The sequence below is a fragment of the Astatotilapia calliptera genome, chromosome 17, assembly GCF_964374335.1.
Source record: "Astatotilapia calliptera chromosome 17, fAstCal68.1, whole genome shotgun sequence".
NCBI classification, from domain to species: domain Eukaryota; kingdom Metazoa; phylum Chordata; class Actinopteri; order Cichliformes; family Cichlidae; genus Astatotilapia; species Astatotilapia calliptera.
Genome location: NC_137438.1, coordinates 20,419,900 through 20,440,638, shown reverse-complemented (window position 1 = coordinate 20,440,638; position 20,739 = coordinate 20,419,900). Strand labels below are relative to the sequence as shown.

The window sequence follows — 20,739 nt, the reverse complement described above, 5'->3', positions numbered from 1 at the left end:
TGTAAGGTGGACCTGTGGCTGTCCCTGAGTTGATGTTGTCAGCCAGATGTGCTCCAAGGATGACTGCAGATGTTGTTCACTTGTTTCTGAGGTAAATGGAACCTGAGAGCTCTTTGTTGATGTTTATCCGGGTTTCACGTCTTTTGTCTGTGGTTTGTGTCTTCATTTGTTTCCTGAATCGAGTGTAAAACTACACCAGTGCTCTCCCAAACCCAAACAGGACCTTGATATTGATACCAGGAGGATAATCCTGGTTTTCAGTTCCTGAAATCTGGTTTTATCTCAGTTTTCCACCAGTTACCTGCACGTTTCCACCCCTCTCCTCTCTCCTCCTCTTGGTACACTTACAGAAGACTCTGAGGAATTCACTCACCGGCTCCCCTCCCCCCACACTGGAATGAAGTGTATGAATGAGGAAGAAGAGGAGGAGAGGAAGGGAAATGTGAAGACAGGAAGAGAAAGAAGAGGAAGGATTGAAGGAAGGAAGGAAATAGAGGGACAAGATAACGAAGGAAGGAAGGATCTAATGAAGGAAAGGAAGTGCAGGACGAAGGGCTGAGATGGAGGAGTGGTGTGTTAGAGGGCGAGAGCAGCAAGCGAGCAAAGTGTGTGTGTGTGTGTGTGTGTGTGTGTGTGTGTGTGTGTGTGTGTGTGTGTGTGTTTGTGAGCTGCGAGCTCTGTGATTGGCTGAACCCGGCTAGATGCACCAACAGCCGAAAGAAGACGGGAACAGAGGAGAGGGAGGCTGCAGATAGAGGAGAGAATACAAAGAGCGAGCGAGTGAGGGAGTGTGTGAGGGAGTGTGTGTGTGTGTGCTACATGTGCGCTAATGCGTGTGTGTGTGTGTGTGTGTGTGATATCCAGAGGTGTGTGTGTGTGTGCGCAGCAGAAAGAGGAGGCGAGGAGGAGGAAACCTGATCTCACTCTCTCTATCTCTCTGTGTGGAATAAACGCTTAGCCCTCACCGTTATTGGCCTTGCTGTTAGCTTGCAGCGTAGCCCGGCCCAGTTTGGACCCAGTGTGATTGTGGTGGAGGTGGTGGGGATGGAGCGGTTCCTGGCCCTGCTACGTCTGCTGAGCAGGAGGAGGCGAGGGAGGAGGTACCGGGCGGATGATGATTACCAGGAAGGCTACGAAGACGTTTACTACTACACCAGCAAGTACAACACACACCTACTGAGTGAGTGAGTCCCATAAAGAAACAATGGAGAAAGGGAGAGAGGCTTTGTTTTATTGTCCTACTGTAGAGCGAGTGAGGTAGAGAGATGATGCAGAGAGAGAGAGAGGGGCTTATCAACAGATTATGGCACTCAAAGTGGCCTAGATTGTGTTGGTGTGCGCTGTTTTAAATGTATTGTGGGGACTCGAGTGTGTTTACTTTAGTGCTCTGTGGGGACCTCCTCAAGGGGACAAAATTGCTGTAATTTCAGGGACGATGATATTACAGGTAGCTCGACTCCTCAAAAGTAAAAGAAATCCAATGAGTGTGTGTGATGTCTTTTAATTTTTGTGTTTTAAGGGGGAAATATATGCACTAATTTTTCTGTAATGTGGAGTCCCAACTTCCTTCAGGGGACAAACGTAAATCCTCTGAAGCGATGGAAATACAACTCCATGGGTGTGTGCTATTTTAATTTGTTTCCTGGGACACTGGCTTGTGGGTACTTTCTTGCACTCCACCTCCCCCGTAAGGTGAGGGAGCAGATGTCAGGGTGAAGACTTTCAGGGTTGGCTCGAGACCTTTAAAGTGGTGGAAATATTTAGAGTGTGAAGTCTTGTATTTATGGGTTACGTGGAAGCACATGCGGACAAAAAGCGAGTCCTATATATAGTAATGATATAATGGGGGGGGGGGGGGGCTGTAGGTGTGTCTTATTGTAATTGGTTTGACGTATTTGTGTTTGCTCTTCTTACACTGTAGGGACTTGACTTCCTTATGGGAACAAAAAATGAGTCTAAATAAAGAGTGAGCCCTATGAAGGGAAAACCACCGTAATCGAGAAAATTTCAGGTTGAAGGCTTGGAATGGTAAATGGTAAATGGCCTGCATTTGTATAGCGCTTTTCTAGTCCATAGGACCCCAAAGCGCTTTACACTACATTCAGTCATCCACCCATTCACACACACATTCACACACTGGCAATGGCAAGCTACATTGTAGCCACAGCTGCCCTGGGGCGCACTGACAGAGGCGAGGCTGCCGGACACAGGCGCCACCAGGCCCTCTGACCAGAGGAACTTAGAGCTAGTCCAATTTGAGGGAACTAAAATGAGTTCCCAAGAGGAGATGAAGACTTTGAAGTTTGAATTAAACTCGATGTCCTCATGGAGACAAAGCTCGAGTCCCTGTAAGATGAAGGAACAAATTTCAGGGTTAGCTGTGTGTGTGCGTGTGTGTGTGTGTGTGTGTGTGTGTGTGTGTGTGTGTGTGTGTGTGTGTGTGTGTGTGTGTGTGTGTTTTTGCTTCTTTTTTTACTGTGAAGACTCACCTTGGTTCAGTGTAGAAGTTTGAGTCCTCTTAAAGGTGATGGAGTAAAGTTCAGGGTGAAGACTTTGAGGTTAGTCCTGTGAAGGGATGGAAATACTGCTCTTCTCACTGTGTGTGTGTGTGTGTGTGTGTGTGTGTGTGTGTGTGTGTGTGTGTGTGTGTGTGTGTGTGTGTGTGTGTGTGTGTGTGTTTAAGGTCTTGTATTATAGATGAAGGTCGTTAGTGAAGCTGCTCAGTTACAGTACACACACGCTCACTCAGGTATTCAGATGACATGAACCAGGTGGTTTGTGGGTAATAACAGGGCAGGATGTTTACTGCAGGAAGGAATGTGAACAATGTGGGAAAGCGCACACTAATTCCAGGTTTGACGTCTTGTGTTGTTCTAGTCTGCACGCTTCAGTCCTTCTTTGGGGCCCTGCGGTAGTTTCTACTCCTTTTTTGTTCCATGTTCTTGACTGAACCTACGAAACTTTTGCTCCAAATATGACCAGTTGGGATTTCCTCCCCCATCAGGAGCAGATCGTGATACACTAAGTCGTGAATAATGTGTTTAGCTCTAGGCGCTCACACTTCCACTTTAATTATCTGATCTTTAACCCTTTACAGCCGATCGGAGCGGGCACGCTCTGTTTTGCGTAACTATTTTTAAATCCCGATAGCTCTGCAACCAAGTAAGCTAGCGCAATAATTTTTTTTGCATATGAAACTGGAGGAGTTGTACTTACATCTTATGCCATCAGCTTGTCCTCGGTCACAGTTTCCTTCCACATATAGCTTTGCAAAAACTGCATAAAAATCACTTGCAGCAACAAAAACATGATATTCCAGAAACACGCTTCGCCGATCCATCAGCTGTTTGTAACACTTCCTACGTCCATCAGCGCGAACTATCACATGACCGCATGACCTGCCCGAAACCGGAAGTGACGTCATTTTGCGGAAATGTAGTTTTTTACGATCGGGGCCTTATGAGCTTGTGTTTTACTTGTTATGTGTTTTAAAAAGTTATGTTTGACTTTATGACTTTCTGTGTCGTTTCTGTGGTGCTTAAGACTCATATTGCACTGCTGGAAATAGTTTATTTTGATGCATATGCTGTTATTTTGCAAATTTGCAGTATAATATTTATTTTCGTTTTTCCTGCAGTGTATAAAAATTGGTGTATTTCAAAAATAAATCTATGAAGACACTCAAAATAAATTTCCTGTGGTGGGAAACTAGTTTGTGTAACTTTTTTGTATTTACAGTTTTGAGGGATAAGCCTCTTAAATTTCTCTAACTAGAAATATATGTTAAAAAAACAAAAACGATTTTCAATTTTTTTGTAGTTTATTGCACTTTTTTGCAATTTATGTAATTACTATGCACCTAATGCAGACATATTATTAAAGTTTGGGCTATAATGGTTGTATTGATGTATAGCAACTTGAAATGCTCCCAAAAATGGCTCCACAGCATGTAAAAATATAATATAAGCTCTGGCGAACTTGGTTCTATGGTAGGTCTTAAAGGGTTAATTACATTTAGATATAATTTGTCTTCTTGTGACCCATATCTGGGGGTTCCTTTTACACTTATTTTATGCTCGGCCACTTTTATAGAGCATCAGCAACAACAACAAAGCTAATGCTGGTGGATCTACTGAGATCGACTAGTTAAGCACACTCCAGACTCTTCCTCTGTGTTTGTGGATAAATGAAGCCTGTTTCTGACGTTGCTGGTGTTCTTCTAGACGTCTTATTAGCAGCCATATAAGCTGCTTTAGCCTTCCTACAGCTGTTGTGCATCTGCAAGTTGCTTTGCAACCCATCTCCTCCATTTCATGCTGTTTATGACTGAATGAATACATATTGTGACAGACAGTTTGATTTTTGATTTGTTAAACTGTAAGTTTGGTGTGTTTACAGTCTGGTGGTGGAGATGCAGGTTTGTTTTTAGCCCCACAGGTGTGGACCTGGATCATATGAAATGGTTTCTTCTCCTTCTTTGTTCTTCTGTGAACTTTGTCTTAGGCTTGAGTGATCTCCATAGTGTTATCGTGGGATCACGCTATCCTCCCTCCCTGATGCACACCGAGAAAGTAAAGCAAGAAGAGAAAGTAATGTAAGCTGTCCCAGCTGAAGAGCCTCGTTCGCCTATCGATTAATGATTCAGTCAGTAGTAATTAGTGAGCTGAAGTGGATGGACATCAGTTGAGCAGATAAAGTGTTATTAAGTCATAACATCTGCCTGCCTTTTGTCTTCTTCATAGCTCCACTAACTCGTCCAGTCCGCTTTGTAATTGTGTAAAACGTGTCACCAGTCTCTCCTCCACTCATCATCGAGCTCTCCACACAAACAGCCGAGTCTTTCACCGGCAAATGAAGTTTAACGAGCGTCGCTGCACACGAGCAGCGTTCACGTCACCTGCAGACAGAAATAAGACAGCTGAACTCGATGGAAGTGTTGGTCACTTAGCGAGGCTGATTCACTTCAATACGAATCTCTTAATGATGATGATGTAACTTTGACACGCCAGCAAAGGCGTGTCAAACTTATTTTAGTTCATGGGCTACAAAGAGCCCAATTTGATCTAAAGTGGGTCTGGCCAGCATTCTGTAATAAGCAGTGAATCTGTTCTTCTCTTTTGGTTTTTAAAAAAAACTTTACTGCAATTTTCTCACCCACTTGGCCCCCTGCATTAATGCAAAAATAAGCTAACAACCACCTATATCAGTAAATTATCACTGATCAGTCTGATCATCATCGGTGCTCGAGGTTATCCATCAATATAACTCTGATATATGCAACAGATGGACGTAGCTTCCAGGAGTGAAGATTGAAGCCAATACTGAGGTGTCTTAAATGATGTTCTTTCTGATATCCAGCAGGGGGCGCCTCCTCTGGTTTAAAAACATGTCTTCGAGAAAATAACCCGCTTCCTAAATTTGTCTGCAAACACCTTCCTGATCGTTTTATGTTCTCAGCCGCTATTTTAAGGTGATGATGTTCATGTTGCAAATTTAGTTTCACGTTACAGAAAGAGCAGGTGATAAAGCAGGAGGAGTTTAAGCTTTAGGGCAGGAGGAGTGTGGTCAGACCCTTGTCGGGTAATGATCTGCTGTGAATTTCAGTTTATTTTGGTCTCGTCTTGACTCTATTCTGGTCTCTGATTGTGATTCTGTTTGTTCTGATGCCCTTTGATGTGTTTTTAAAGCACATTCTGAAGTTTTTCTTCTTTATTTTTAACTCTGATGAGACGATGGGAGCTGAGCTAGGAGTTAACAAAGGAACCAGTCAGGTAGTGATAAATTGAAGCTTACTGTGCTCTAGTTTATTTTTTCACCTTCACAGTCCTCCTGATGGCTTTTTTTTTTTTTTTTCAAAATCAAGATAATGTTTTCTGAAATGCTTTCAAGTGAAATCCACCCTCAGAAACTTCTTTGTGTCCACATGCTTCTAGGAAAGTGTGTTTCTGACACGTTCCTCTCAGAAAACTGTCAGCTGAGCTAAAATGAAAAAACTGCCTATGTTTTTAGTTGAACTCTGGTTCACGCCTCACCCATCTCCATCTGTCTCCCTGCAGAGAAAACTCAAGCAGGACTTGAACTTGCCATCTACTAAACCATTTACACCTATTAAGAAGTGTTTGCGGGCGGCGAGCAGATGACGCGAGCGGCACTTTGGTGTCTCAGAAGTTTCTGAATGAACTCGAGGAACACATTTGGACCGATTCTCTGCACAGATTAAACAAAAATAAATCCACACACCTTCTGGAGCCTTTGTGGAATCTTATGGGTGTAAATTTAATTATTTAATAATTAAGAGCAACATATTTGAGTGTTTGGATGCTAATAGCTGACACTGAACTTATTATTCCTGTGTGAAAATAAACCATTTGTGTGTGTAGTGCAGAACTGCCAGGAGGCATTTCTCAAAGCTACCAGCTAGCAGTGTGTGTGTGTGTGTGTGTGTGTGTGTGTGTGTGTGTGTGTGTGTGATCCTGTCTAGCTATCTTTGTGAGGACCGAAATCTGCATTCTACTATACTTGTGAGAACCAACAGTCACTATTGAGGACACACAACCTGGTCCTCACAAATTTGAAGGCATTTAAAGGTGTTTTTGAGGCTCAAAATGTGGTTTTTGTGTCAGGGTTATGGTTAGATTTAGGGTAAGGGTTAAGGTTCGGCATTCATTTTTAATGGTTAGGGTAAGGGGCTATGGAAAGCATTATATCAATGAAGGTCCTCACTAAGATAGCTGAACGGGGTTGTGTGTGTGTGTGTGTGTGTGTGTGTGTGTGTGTGTGTGTGTGTGTTATCACAGCATGTGATTGTATATGAAAGCACTTTAAGGTTGGTTGACTGGCTCACACACACACACACACACACACACACACACACACACACACACACACACACACACTCTTTCTCCTCCTCTCCTCACTCCTTGTTTAGGGTGATTTTCGTCCCGTATTTCCTCTTTGATTCAATCTGGTTTGACCTTGTTAACCTGGTTTATTGGACCGAGCATCTTAAAGAGTTCATGAATAAAACATTCACACAAAGATGACATCAGTTGTTTCTGGTCCTGGTCTGTAATGCTCACTTCGGCGTCTGCGTTTAGCCTCAGGAGGTAGAGCAGGTTGTCCGGTGAAGCCTCCATGCAGTCCTTTAAAGTCGAGTCCATTTAACCGTGTCTGAAACGCTCCCTCCTAGAATTCACCTTAAAGCACGACAGAAAATCAGCAAAGAGGGAGAAAACATTGTTACCTGCACCAAGGGAGCGCTGTGACCGGATTGGTTTGTCTCTTTGTTACCAAAATTATAAACCATTGAGATAAACGGCTGCACTTTATTTTTTTTTAAGTTGTTGTGAGGGATGTTTGTTTTTATTTTCTTTATCATTTGTAAATATTATACAGTCTCATGTCAGTTTCTGCTGATTTGAGTATTTTACGATGTATTGATTTGTGTTTCTGGACACAGATCTAATTTATTTGAACTCAAATGTTTCACACACCAGTCTCATAGTCTCATATCTATTGATTCATCCAAGAGCAGAAAATAACTATTTTCTACTTGTAAAATGGCAAAATTGGAGGCTGGAAACTGAAAACTAGAAGATAGAAATTAGAAGCTCAAGGTTGGAACCTTTGCAGACTAGATGCTAAAAGCTAGAGGCTAGATGCTACCTGGATGCTATAAGCTGGAAGCTGGAAACTGTGTGCCTGAGTTTAGAAGTTGGAGGTTAGAGGCCACAAACTGGATCGTTAGATTGTTAATATATATATAATATTAATATGAAACTACTAGTTTGGATGTATGTATTAAAAACTACACAGTTAAGTCCTGAAAAATATGATGGTTTGAGTTAAAAGATAACTTATTTTCTTGGTTAACAGTGTGATGGGTCCTTTGATGAGTCTTGAATGTTTGTTGCATACATGCTGTGAAAAACAATCACTGTGCTGACTGTGACTGTGCTAAAAAATGTAACAGTTCTATCCTCGTGAAAATGAAGAAATACAAACTTTTATTTCCCGTTTCATGATTTTTGTAAGTAAGAAATCAAATACCTGAACCGAGCTGTGGAGGAAAGACTTTTTGTAATTATGCTCTACAAAGCTAAACTAAAACTTTCACCCCCAGGGGCAGCATTTTGCCATTTTTTTTTCTTTTGCCACATCACTATTTCCTCAGGTGGATTCTATTGTAAATAAGACTATACTCTCAATGCCTGTTTGGCTCATGGCACCATCCTATGGTGCGAGTCGGTATTACGGGAAAGGGTGCCCCAGATTGAGTTCAAATGCTGCAGATATCCTTTCGACACAAGACACAGATGTTTTGGATATAAATGGCAAATGGCCTGTATTTATATAGCGCTTTACTAGTCCCTTAGGACCCCAAGGCGCTTTACATATCCAGTCATCCACCCATTCACACACACATTCACACACTGGTGATGGCAAGCTACATTGTAGCCACAGCCACCCTGGGGCGCACTGACAGAGGCGAGGCTGCCGGACACTGGCGCCACCGGGCCCTCTGACCACCACCAGTAGGCAACGGGTGAAGTGTCTTGCCCAAGGACACAACGACCGAGACTGTCCAAGCCGGGGCTCGAACCGGCAACCTTCCGATTACAAGGCGAACTCCCAACTCTTGAGCCACGATCGCCCCTATAAAGTCATAGAAGTTGTTTCAGCACACCGTTGATCATTAATTGAAGAAGTTTTTAAGTATTTTAACTCACTGATTTACCGTTACTGCCATTACAGAGTTGGAGGATTGTTTTGTGTTGAACTTTGGTGACTGGTTAAAATGTATTTTCATGATTTTCCCGAAGCGTGTGTAGGATGGATGTAGTTCTTTGGTGTTTGTCTTCTGGTGTTCTTTGAAAAAGGAAAAGATTAAGACACCCTAAAGGATAAACCATCACATAGCATATAATAAAATCATTTTTTGTTGCAGAACAAAATGGACCTGAACAAAAAAATCCTTATTTTGACATGAGAGAACGGGATGTGCAAAAACCTAAAATCATTATCCTGCACCACTCAAAACATGGGAAATGAACTGGGGGATCATTAAACCTAACATCAACCAAACTCATGTGGAATAGGTGACCAGTCAAAACTAATTATTGCATATGAAAGGTCTTCTTTTTGCCTATATTCGATACCAGGCTCATCTTTTAGCTTTGATTCCTGTTGAGTCATAAAAACAATCTCATATAATCATTTTGTAAAAACATAAGCAGAAGCAATGAGCTGATTCTGGAATGGTTCAGGTGGGAGGAATGACCTGAAGCTGTCCTTTAACCTCAATGTGTGGTTATATCTCTCCACTGTTTGTTTCATCACTTCACTTAATCACTTATATTAATAAATAAATACGAGAATATTGAGTATTTTTAGCCTTGTATTGCCAGTTTTGAGGGGCACAGGTTAAAAGTGTTGGTCTGCAGCCTCAGGCCACACCTCTAACTCACCTGTCCCTCTCGGGCTTGCCCGCCGCCCGGCCGCCATCTCCTCTCCGTGTGCTTGCTGATCTCATTACATGCTGAAACATTACGATGCATAAATTTGCACCTTAATGAAGTGACTGTAACACGGCGAAGAGTTCACAGCAGTTCTGTGCTGTGTGAGGCTTGTTGACACAGAAATATTTGCTAATTAAAGCTTTAAATAAGGCCCTCATTAGCATAACTGGTCCTGTGTTCAACATGATGGAGATTAAAGAGGAAAACGGGCTGCAGGAGGGAAGGCTGGCCCTCGAATAGTAATTTTGTTTCTCTTTTTTCATCGACTCTTGCTTCGGATTTTTCTGATGAAGTGGTGAAACCGTCCTCCTGTGTTCCCGGCTGCCGTTAGCTCTGCCATCACGCCCACATGCTCTCATGTGTGACTGCGTTAGATCCTCTCGACTCTGCCGGCCCACGTTTCCTTCTTTTTTCCATTTGCTCAGATTGAATCCGTGGTGGTTCGGAGGCGGCGTGCTTTTCGCCGCTGGATTATCTTTGCAGCCAATGAACACGCTTGACCAGAGAGGCGGAAAGTAGAGCAGAAATCCACCTTAATTAATCTGCAGGCCTCTCGGGACTCACAGCACTTTCTCCACATTATTTGGATTTGATGTTTAATTAGTTCTTTTAAATTAAAGAACAACGACTTCCTCCTTTTCTTTACTCTTCAGAGTCCTCAGAGTGTTTCCAGTTTATTAGGTACACGTATCTCAAACTAATGCGATAAATCCTGCTTTCCTTAAACTTCAATTCTCAGCTTTTGTTGGAGCTGCTGCTGACTTTTGTCTTTCTAATATTGTACTTCCTAGCTTTCTAATAATTTGAATTTTACTTTGTTAGAACATTTCTGTTACAGTGTCACAGATGGGCAGAACTGACTGCATATGATTACTTAACCAATGGTTAATGTGGTTACTGGGTAACTGTTAATAGTTAAACAGCTAACAGTAACATGAGCTTAATCAAAGCTAACATTTATAAGTGTTCAATATTTTATGTTGTTCAAACAGGATCTTTAATGACCTCCTGAAACTCTTTCTAAAGTGTTGATCAGTTTTTTAAACTCCTGTTCACATAATCACCTGCTAGTGAGGGGAGGAGCTCTGTGTGTTTAGCTGCTGGTGAGGGGAGGAGCTCTGTGTGTTTAGCTGCTGGTGAGGGGAGGAGCTCTGTGTGTGTTTAGCTGCTGGTGAGGGGAGGAGCTCTGTGTGTGTTTAGCTGCTGGTGAGGGGAGGAGCTTTGTATGTGTTCAGCTGCTAGTGAGCTGAGCACAGACATACTTAGCTCCTCCTCACTGTTATTGAGAGGAGGCGTATATGTGTGCTCAGCTACTAGTGAAGGGAGGGACTGTGTGTTCAGCTGCTAGGGAAGAGGGGAGCTTGTCTGTGCAGTTGCTAGTGAAGGGAAGGGCTGTGTACCTGCGTGTTTGCAGCAGTTCTTGGTTGATATCGATATGAATGAGTGTCTTATCTGATGGATACTGCCAGAAGGTTTTAGTATCATTTAGTAATGGAGTATACATTTTTGTGTGTGTAGAGCGACTTTCATTTAACGTCCCTTCACAGATTGGTGTTTTTGAGACTAACGCTTGAGTGCTTTGCTGTAGAAGAAAAATAAAAGCTGACTTCATTGTAGAAACATTTAATTCTTTGCTATCTGCTAGTATGCACATCCTCTTGTTCTGCTTGACGTAGTTAACCATTTCTTCTCCAAACCTACCTTCAGTTGTCAAGTCAAGTCAGTAGAGCTGCTTTCCAGCTGTTACAATGCATCTTCTCTACTGAGATGAAAAAGATTAATTTCAAATGATAGTAAGTAAGGAGCAGTAAGTGGGAACAAGGCGTGTTTCAATTTTGTCCTGACTACTTTGAATAACCTTCAATAAGTGGAAATTCAGCATTGATATCTGCTTGAAGGGTCTGACAGCAAGTGTGGCGGCGGCAGTGACAGTTCATCCCATCTGTTCTTCACACACACGTGAACCCGTCAGTCTGACTGCGACCGTTAGCGCTAATTAAAGGTTTGCACATCCGTCCTCTCCTCCCCCCTCCCCCACCCACCTCTGTAACGGCATCATTAGCACTCTGAGTGTTTTTGTGAGTGTGTGGGGGCATGTGACGATGGCACAGTGACTCAAACTCATGTTTAACACACACAGACACAGACACACACACACAGACACACACACACTACATGTCAGGGTTTATTCTCTGATTTGGTTGTTTTGAAATGCTGCCGGCTGTGATGATAACCTGTAGTTGTGTGTGTGTGTGTGTGTGTGTGTGTGTGTGTATGTGTGTCTGTTTGTGCGTGTGAGCCGGTGTGAACACTTCTTTCATCTCTCAAAAATCAGTCTTTGTGCAGCTCGGGTCGCTCGCTCTCTCCCCTCAATTATTCATCAGCTTGTTTCCATGGTAACAGCTGCAGCCATTCTTGTGTGTGTGTGTGTGTGTGTGTGTGTGTGTGTGTGTGTGTGTGTGTGTGTGTGTGTGTGTGTTGACATGAGCAGGACGGGCTTCAACACTTCATTATTCTGTGTTTTATCAGTGATGTGGGGCTGTAAACAGGACGTTCTGCTTGTAAAGTTTATATTGAATGTTTTTGTGTTTTAAATCAAAGAACCTGTGTGTGTGTGTGTGTGTGTGTGTGTGTGTGTGTGTGTGTGTGTGTGTCATTCATTCAGTGTGATTCTGACACAGAAAACAACAGAAACAAGACCACATAAAACCAGAACTTGAGCTTATGATCTCACTGTGGGTCGATAAGACTTTTAGATCATGTTTTGTTACCATAATGACTAATGTAAAGCTTCAAAACATGTGCTACAGCCAACATAACGAGGGTGATGCTGACAGGAGAACCGGCGTTTCTTGTTGATCTCAGTTTCCTGACAAGTTAAAAACTTCTACAGAGGAAAGACGATGGCGTAAAAAACCCTCCAAACTAAGGACCATTTCACCTTCCTTCTTCTTCATCCTCATTTATGCCCGTTTATGCCCTTATTTTGTTCCTTTTTTCACTGTATTATTCCCCTCCCCGATTCCCTTTTTCCCATTTTGTTTTTTTTCCTTCTCTGTTTTTTGGATTTATTTCATCCCTAGTGTTCTCCCATTTCCTGTCTATTTTCTTTCTTCTTTCTCACTCTTATGCTTCCTTCCTTTTTTCTCACCTTTCATCCTTGCTTTTTCTCCCTTCCTCCTCCCCCCCCCTTATTAGTGTTCTGTCCCTTTTTCTTTTCACTCACGTCCTTTCTGTTTTTTTCCTCAGTACTAAAACACATCACAGAGGGTCTCCACTCGTCCTGTGGCTGTTGTGATTCTTCTTTTTTTCTTTTTTTTTCTGTGTTTCAGGAGTTTGTCTGTTATAAAAAGCTAAATAAATTCATGTTGCAGTTCTTGCTGTTGTGCTGCTGCAGTGTCTCCAGCAGGAGGCGGCAGAGATCAGCAGCAGCATGCCTCATTCTAAATAACATGAACAAAAATGTCCTGATATAATAACTGTGCGTGTCTCTTTCTCACTCTCTCTCTCTCTCTCTCTCTCACTCACACTCACACACACACACACACACACACACACACACACACACACACACACACACACACACTGACCCGCCTTCACTGCAGTTATGGTAACATCACTGTTAATACCTTTAATACTCGCACACTGACACTAATCCAGAATAATCTGCATCTGAAACACTGACCTACATGTCTGACCACTTCACTACCTGCTACTGGACACGCCCCCCAGGAGCTGACCAATCATATCATGTAAATCAGACCAGCTGCGTATGCTGAGTGGTAAGGGAAGGCTCTGAAGTACCTTTACAGCTCCCCGTTGAGCGATTTTAAAAGGTTTATCTTCGTCACCTCGCTCCTCCTGCAGACAAATCTGTTGCTGTTTGACTCCTGAAAACTGCGGCGGTGGCCGGAGGGCTGCAGACTCAGATTCCTCTGATTAAATTTTCAGTTTTAAGGGTTTAAACTCCGGTTTACACATCACAAGCTGATGTCCACAGAAACACTTTAAGGCCCAGTGTTTTTCCTTTGCCTTGCACTTCATGCTTCCTTCTTTCACTCACCATTTTGCTTTCCTTATTTCCTGCCTTTTTATTTATATCTTCACTTTCCCATTTCCTTCTTCATTCCGTTCCTTCTTAGTTCTTCATTATTTGTTTCCTTTCACACTTCCTTTCGTTTGCTTCCTTCTGTTATGTTTCAGTTCCTTGCTTTTCTTTTTTCCTTCTCCACTTTCTCATTTCCTTCCCTCCTGTTTTGCTGACCTCCAACCTTGCTGTTCTTTATCAATTTCAGTCCCTCTTTCCTTTTCTTACTTTAATTTCGTTCCCTTTGCTTTTTGTTTCCTTATTCTGTCTCCTTCTATCCTTTATTGCATCCTTCCTTATTTCATTTTATCTTCTTTTCATTTATTTCCATCTCCTTTATTGTTTCTTTCCTTCCTTGTTTCTTTTTCCCTTCTTTCTTTAATGTTCTTGCTTTCCTTTCATCACATCCCTTCCATTATTCCTTGTCTCCTTCAATTCTTCCCTTTTCTTCTTCCTACCTTTCTTCCCTTATTTTTCAGTCCTTTCCTCCATCCTTCCACTTTTCTCCTTCAATATGTCCTTCCTTTCTTCTCTCATTTTCTCTCTCTCTGTAATCCTTTTTCATCTCCATCCATCCATCCGCTTCTCCTTTTCAGGGTCGCGGGGGGCGCTGGAGCCTATCCCAGCTGTCATAGGGCGAGAGGCGGGGTACACCCTGGACAGGTCGCCAGTCTGTCGCAGGGCTAACACACAGGGACAGACAACCATTCACACTCACATGCACACCTAGTGGCAATTTGGATTATCCAATTAACCTTTTTCTTATTTCTTTGCTTTTTTCCTTCTGTTCTTTTATGTTTGTTCCTCCATTTTTAATTTTAATAATTTTCTTCAGGTCCCTTTTTCCATCTTCCATTTGTCTCCTTATCACAGTCGCACATCAGAATCCTTTTTATCTATCCTTCCTTCCCTCCAGCTGCACAAACACACATTACAAACCAGCACAGAGATATGGCAGCCTCTTTCCTCCCCTCCTCCTCCCGCTCCTCTTCATCCTCCCATCTGCGCAGACTCTTCCTCCACCCTCCCCCTCCCTGATTTTATGGAGGCGCTTCACATCTGCAGCACACTCTCTCTCTCTCTCCCTCCCTCCCACCCTCTCTCTCGAGCCTCAGGAAGCGCCTCGATGATGGTTTCTGTTTGAGGAGGAGGTCGTCGGTCATTCGGTCGTTTGCAGACGAGAGAGCGAGCAAGAGGATTGGGAGGTGTAGGGTTTTTTTTGGTGGCTGCACGTCTTCTGCATGGCGCTGGGGGGGAGGTGGCGCTCGGCTCGGCTTCACCATGATCGCCGTGTCGTTTAAATGTCGCTGCCAGATCCTGCGCAGGGTGAACAAAGGTAGAGAGACACAGAGGAACACTGGGAGGAAGAGAGAGAGAGAGAGAGAGGATGTGTGTGTGATGGAGGAGAATTTCATGTGCAACATACATGCAGGAGTGGTCGAGAGACATTTGCTGTAAACTGCTGACATTGAAAAGAGAGAGAGTGGCTTGTATATGACCAACGCCGGCTGTAAGTGTGTGTGTGTGTGTCTGTGTGTGTGTGTGTGTGGTGATGTAAATGATCTCCTGATGGATTCATTCAGTCGATGGCTGCAGGTTGCTGTGGGGCGAGAGACCCCTAGAGAGAGTGAGTGAGCGAGCGCGCGAGCATGGGGTCCTGTTTTCATGAATGTAATATTCATGGTTTGTATTAACAGGGAAGAGAAAGCAGGGCAGGCGGAGCCTGAGAGAGCGATCAGGATTATGAAATTCCTTCAGTTTGAAGCTTCAGGTGTCCAGCGTCTAACTTTATTCATCAATTTAGGCTGATCAATTAAATTTCATGACTCATTTGAGCATTTAAAAAAAAAAAAATTATATCTATCTTTCCTCCATGCACAGTCCCTCAATCGTATTTGAAAAGTTAAGCTTTTGCCTTTTCTGTCTTGTGTTACCTACCAGCAGGCGGCACAAGTCGCCGCTGTGGCGGTCCTCGATGTCCTGAAAGCCTGTCCTCCCTTGGTGAGATGAATTCGGTGTCTGCCGCTGTAGACCACAGCTGGTGATGGTGGTTCTACATGGCCACTCTAACCAGAAACTGCAGCAGGTGGAGAGCTGGTTAACATGTTACTCAGCTGAACAAGGACTGCGTCACCAGCTGCAGTCTAAGACAGCTGATCTGGAGTTTGTTCTCTGGATTACTGAATATAGAAACAGCTGTTTTTAATTTCTCATCCCTGAACCATCTAGTTTTCCTTATTAAGTTAAGCTCAGTTGTTGTCCTGTCATGTTTCCCTTCTAGCTGGCTGTACATTGCTGTTGTGGCGGTCTCAGTCTGAGACAGTTGACCTGTAACTCATCTACAGAATGGCATTAGGAGAATGTTGCTCTGCTATTTTTATTTTCCCTCGTTGGAAGAAAAAGTTGCTGCCCTTTCCGTCTTGTGGTTTGCTGTTGACTAGCTGTACGTTGCTGTTGTGGCGGTCTTCAATGTTCAGAAACTTCAGTCAAACTCTGTCTCCATTCTTGAACTACTAACTGTTTAACCAGCTGCAGTCCAAGATGGTGGAAGCCTTGTTTATATTTCTTAGTGGACCTGACAGCTGAGCAGTCATTCCTGTTACACTTCTTTCAAGTTTATTTTAAGTCCATTGCCTGTAGTGCATTATAGTTAACATTTTTAGAGCTCAAAAAAGAGGCTAACATGTGTACAGTCACATGGACCCTTGTGGTCACCGTCTAATAATCAAATTTACGTACTCAGACCTGAGCGGGCTTGTGAACATTTAACCTTGAGTTTGTTCATGAGAGGAGGTTTCTTGTCCCCTTGTTGAATAGACTCCAACTCCAGCATCTTGGACTGTGAGGTAGGTGGATGCTCCAGTCAGACAAGTTGGATTTGTGCTGCTACAGTAAACTCAGTCTCTCATCCTGCATTCCAGTACACTCCAACTCCAAATGCAGCTATAAGCAGTATTTGCTGTTTCTACTCTGGTGATCTGGTCCAGGCTAAATTAGATTCAAAGTAGAAAATGCAGCAGGTGGAAAACTGGTTACCATCTCCATCTGTGGTTCTAGACAATAGAGGTTAAGTCCGTCCATGGGACGAGAGACTGACTGTAGACGCCTCTGATTACTGCTCCATTTGTCATCCTTGGACCATCTTTCACTTTTATTTTTAGTTTATTTTCTGCTGGCCCTAGTGTTGAAAACGCACTAGTGTTGCCCACCAACAGGCTGTACAGGGCCTCGATTTCTTCAACTTCCTCTCCAGAGGGTCTCTATCTCATGATTAAACAAGCTGTATCTGCTCTGTCTCCACGTGCACCTGGTGACAGTAGCTTGTTCCACTTTCAAAAGTTGGTCTAAGCAAAACCTGCAGGAGGTTCATGTGCTGCTGGGCACAAACACAAATTCATTGTAAATCTGTAGGAAATGCTGGATATCATGTGGATGAAGGTGAGAATACCAGATGAAAGTGTGGTTTATTTCTGTAGCAGCTCTGTTTGCCTTAAAACCTCTAAATTATTTGATGATACACTCACCAAACCTGTTGTTGGATCCACGCTAGTCTGTTATCTGACAGAACTCCTCACACTCTGATTCCATCTTTAGGTGGGCTGGATACTTAGTGATACTATTATACCCAGCATAACAACAGTATCAGTACTGAGATTCTGGGCTGTATATATAAAAATGGTGTAGTGATGAGGTAGTAAAGCAAATCTGCATTCTTTCTAATTGCCACCAGTGGTGAATGCTTTGGTTCTGATATGAAGTCTGATCGTATTGACGTCTATGAGAAAATCAACCTTTTCCTGGCTTCATTTACAACCTCAGTAAATGCTTTTTTGATCAGTTTATGGTTTCATTCAGTAATTTCAGGTCATATTTAACACAACATGAAGTCCAGTTTCTAAATTATGTGGCGCTCCATCACTTCATAAACAGGTGAAATAAACTGTGAGGTTCACATATTTGAAGCTTTTAAATTGGTGACAAAGGACAAAAAGCTGCTTTAGTCGCTGACGTCCACATCTTGAGGAAGGAGTTCAGAGAAATTCAGCAGCCACTGTTTGGCCTCCACTTGAAAGCCAGGAAAGTTTGACTCTTCTTGGATTGCATGAGTAGTTTGTTCAGTTTGTTGGCAGCAGAAGACATGGAGGAAACCTGGCTGGTCTCAGAGTGTTATCTTCACACAGCTGGGTTTGGCTCTGGAGTCCACCCAGCCTCTTTGATTTTTCTTAATTATGGAAATAAGAAGAAACACTTGAACATGCGGAGCCCTGTCCTCAACTGGAAGCCAGTTAATCTGGAAGAGCTGAAATCCTCCTTTTCCAGTAAATTAGACGAGGCTTCGATGACACCTCCTGCGCTGAGATAATCATACAGACAAAGAAAGTTTTACCCCTGCTGTGTTCAAAGTCTTCACAGCTCTGGTTTTCCTTTGATAGTTCTGCTGTTTGTATTTGTTTCTTTGGGAGATTTGACTTCTGTTCAAGGTCTGCTGAAAGTTTGAGTGTTTGGAGAAATCTTTGAATGTGTTGTGAGGAGCGTTATAAATATAATTAAAAATTGAGCTCCAGCTCTCAGTGGATATTAATTATACAAGTGAAAACACAGTTCAGCTTGTGGCTGTAAAACCTTAGATGTTAGCTTTGGGAGGTTTTGTAAATGAATGTAAGTGGAAGAGGTTTATTTTAAAAATCCATGAGCTTGGCTGAACATCCATGTTTTTCAGGTTTTTAAATATCAAAGTAGAGAGCCAACATGTGAATTATCTGAATAAATAAACATCTGCTCAATTGTACAGAGAATTACAGCAGTGATTAAATTTGTTGGTGCGTAAAAGTTAAATAATTAGTAAAAATGCCATTAAAACATTTTGGTTCATTTAGCGGTGCCAGCTCATTTGCACATTAAAAGATGTTTAAAAACGTAAAATATAAAACACTTTGCACAGTCAGTACTGACAATTAACCCAAACGTGTGCATAAACCTTTAATTAAAAGTAAAACAACGTCTGTGCTCGGGAGGTAGGAAGTTTAAAAACTTGTACAAAAACAAATACATAATAATTTATGCTTAGGAAATTTAACAGTTAATCTCAGCAAAAGGTTTCCTACTAGTTTGATAATTGTTTCCTCTTTAGAGATGTGTCAATAAATGTTTTATCTTCTGAAAATGATTAACAAAAAATAATAAAAGTCAAGACTAACAGATTATGCAAGAGAATAGTCTGAATTGTATTAATAAACAATATGTAAATCTAGTAAAAGGTATTATATACATAAACCTCATATACTCTCATATTATTGTTGATATTTTTATATATGGATATTTACCATTGCTAATGCATCGTCACTTATTGTTTTATTTATTTAGTTTTGTAACTCAAATTTTTAGAAATCTTTTCATTTCCATCAAAGTATCTAAAACACATTGAACATATTTACAGTCTGGGTAATTGGAGAAAAAAAATATTTAAAATATTATTTTAAAAATAATAAATTAAATGATAATAGATGAATACAATTTTTAAGTACTAGTGTTTGGACAGTGGTTCCAAAAACTTAGTGGAGGCAGAAAATGGAAAAGAGCACCTGCCTTTATATTCTGTCAGTTTCATATTCCATGTCAGACCACACTTCCTTAGTCTTTGCCACCACTGATTCAAAGGATGTATTTATAGAAAACTGATGCTGATTGAGCTTCCTGAGACAGATTTAAAAAGGATGATAATACGTTTTCTTTATTACTTACGATAACTGCTGTGCTTTTCATGCAGCTCCTCAGCTGTAAATATCTCCATGATTCACTTTCTGCTAAACCCCTTGAATTCTTGAAAGGACTTAAACACATTTGCTTTATATAGATCTCCCAGTTTTCTAATACAATACATTTCTCACCCGTAGGTGGCATTTATTTTTAACATTTTCTTTTTTTTATTGTTGATTTTTCAGTTTTATTGCTGTCATTTTAGTTACCTTTAATATTGTTACTTACCTAAGTAGCATGATGTACAGTTTTGTTTTGCTGTTTACTGCACATCCTAGCTGTTTATGATTTTTATTACATATAATAATCATAGATATATAAAAAAAAAAATTTTTGCAGACGTTTGTGTATAAGACATGTATATTTTTGTGCGTTTTTCTTAGTTTTCTTGCATTTATTATTGTTACTCTTGAGCCCTTTCATTTATAAATTTTTACTGTTACCTGTCTTGCCTGTAGGTGGCGTTGTGTGTAATTTGCATTTCTATTGCAGCTGCTTAGTGATTCCTTATTGTCTGTTAGTGGTGAGGGCATTTTTGCAGACACATTTGACTGGTTGCATTTGTCTTGCCTGTAAGATGTGTTTATTATTATCAATATTGTTGTTGTTGTTGCTATCATGGAGTCTTTTTTTTTATATGTACCATTTCACAGCTACTCGTATTTTTCTTCCCTGATTGGACTCAAATGCTGGTTTCAGATGCTTGATATTTAAAGATGATGCGTGACCTCGTTTAAAGAACTGCAGCTCAGTAATAGGAGCTAAGATTGTGTGCATGTGTGTCACAGGAGATACTGCAGCGTGTAGAATGTAGTATTATCCAGTATATGTGTGTATATGTAGATTGCACTGTAGATGGAGACAGAAAAAATGAGCTGCTGCTGCTGCTGTCCTACATCTGGAGGAGGAGGAGGCTTAGCTTTCATCTTCAGTTTGTTATGGTGTGTGTGTGTGTGTGTGTGTGTGTGTATTACTCATGTTGTGGGGACCTAATTCTGTTTGCATGCTCATTTTGTGGGGACTCGACTTTCTTTTTGGGAACAAAAGGAAGTTCCCGAGTGAGATTTTACCATAAAGACTTGGTATGAGGTTTGGGGTTCACGGTAGGTTATATTCAGGTTATATTCAGGAGGTGAATGTAACGTAATGGCCTCGCTGTGTTTCTGAGCTCAGCTGCTGGAACCAAACAGAATAGATCCGGAGCAGATTAGAATAAATTAGAATGACATAAAATAGAGCCAAACGCAGAACTAAAATAGAACAACACCACACTAAAGAGGAATAAAAAGGAGACAAAACTGAAGATTAGCATTTAATTAATAATAGAAGTATTCACTTCACAGGCAATATGCGTATCTTCCCGAGTTTTCCCCTCTT

At 41.7% G+C, this 20,739-nt stretch overlaps 1 protein-coding gene across 13 annotated transcripts in view; it reads left to right on the top strand.

Annotated features, from left to right (window-relative positions):
- The window catches only part of grip1 (glutamate receptor interacting protein 1), a 65,304-nt gene that overhangs the window by 19,824 nt on the left and 24,741 nt on the right, over positions 1-20,739 (top strand). For 4 of the 13 annotated variants that reach the window (XM_026146170.2, XM_080292065.1, XM_026146163.2 and 1 more), the window contains exon 1: positions 436-1,180. The exons of 5 other annotated variants lie outside the window; for them this stretch is intronic. In XM_026146170.2, the coding sequence (XP_026001955.1) occupies positions 1,045-1,180 (136 nt within the window). In that variant the 5' untranslated portion in view covers positions 436-1,044. Of the gene's footprint in view, positions 1-435; positions 1,181-14,661; positions 14,942-20,739 lie in introns of those variants that run through there. 4 more of the 13 variants (XM_080292072.1, XM_080292068.1, XM_026146171.2 and 1 more) reach the window with 1 other exon arrangement.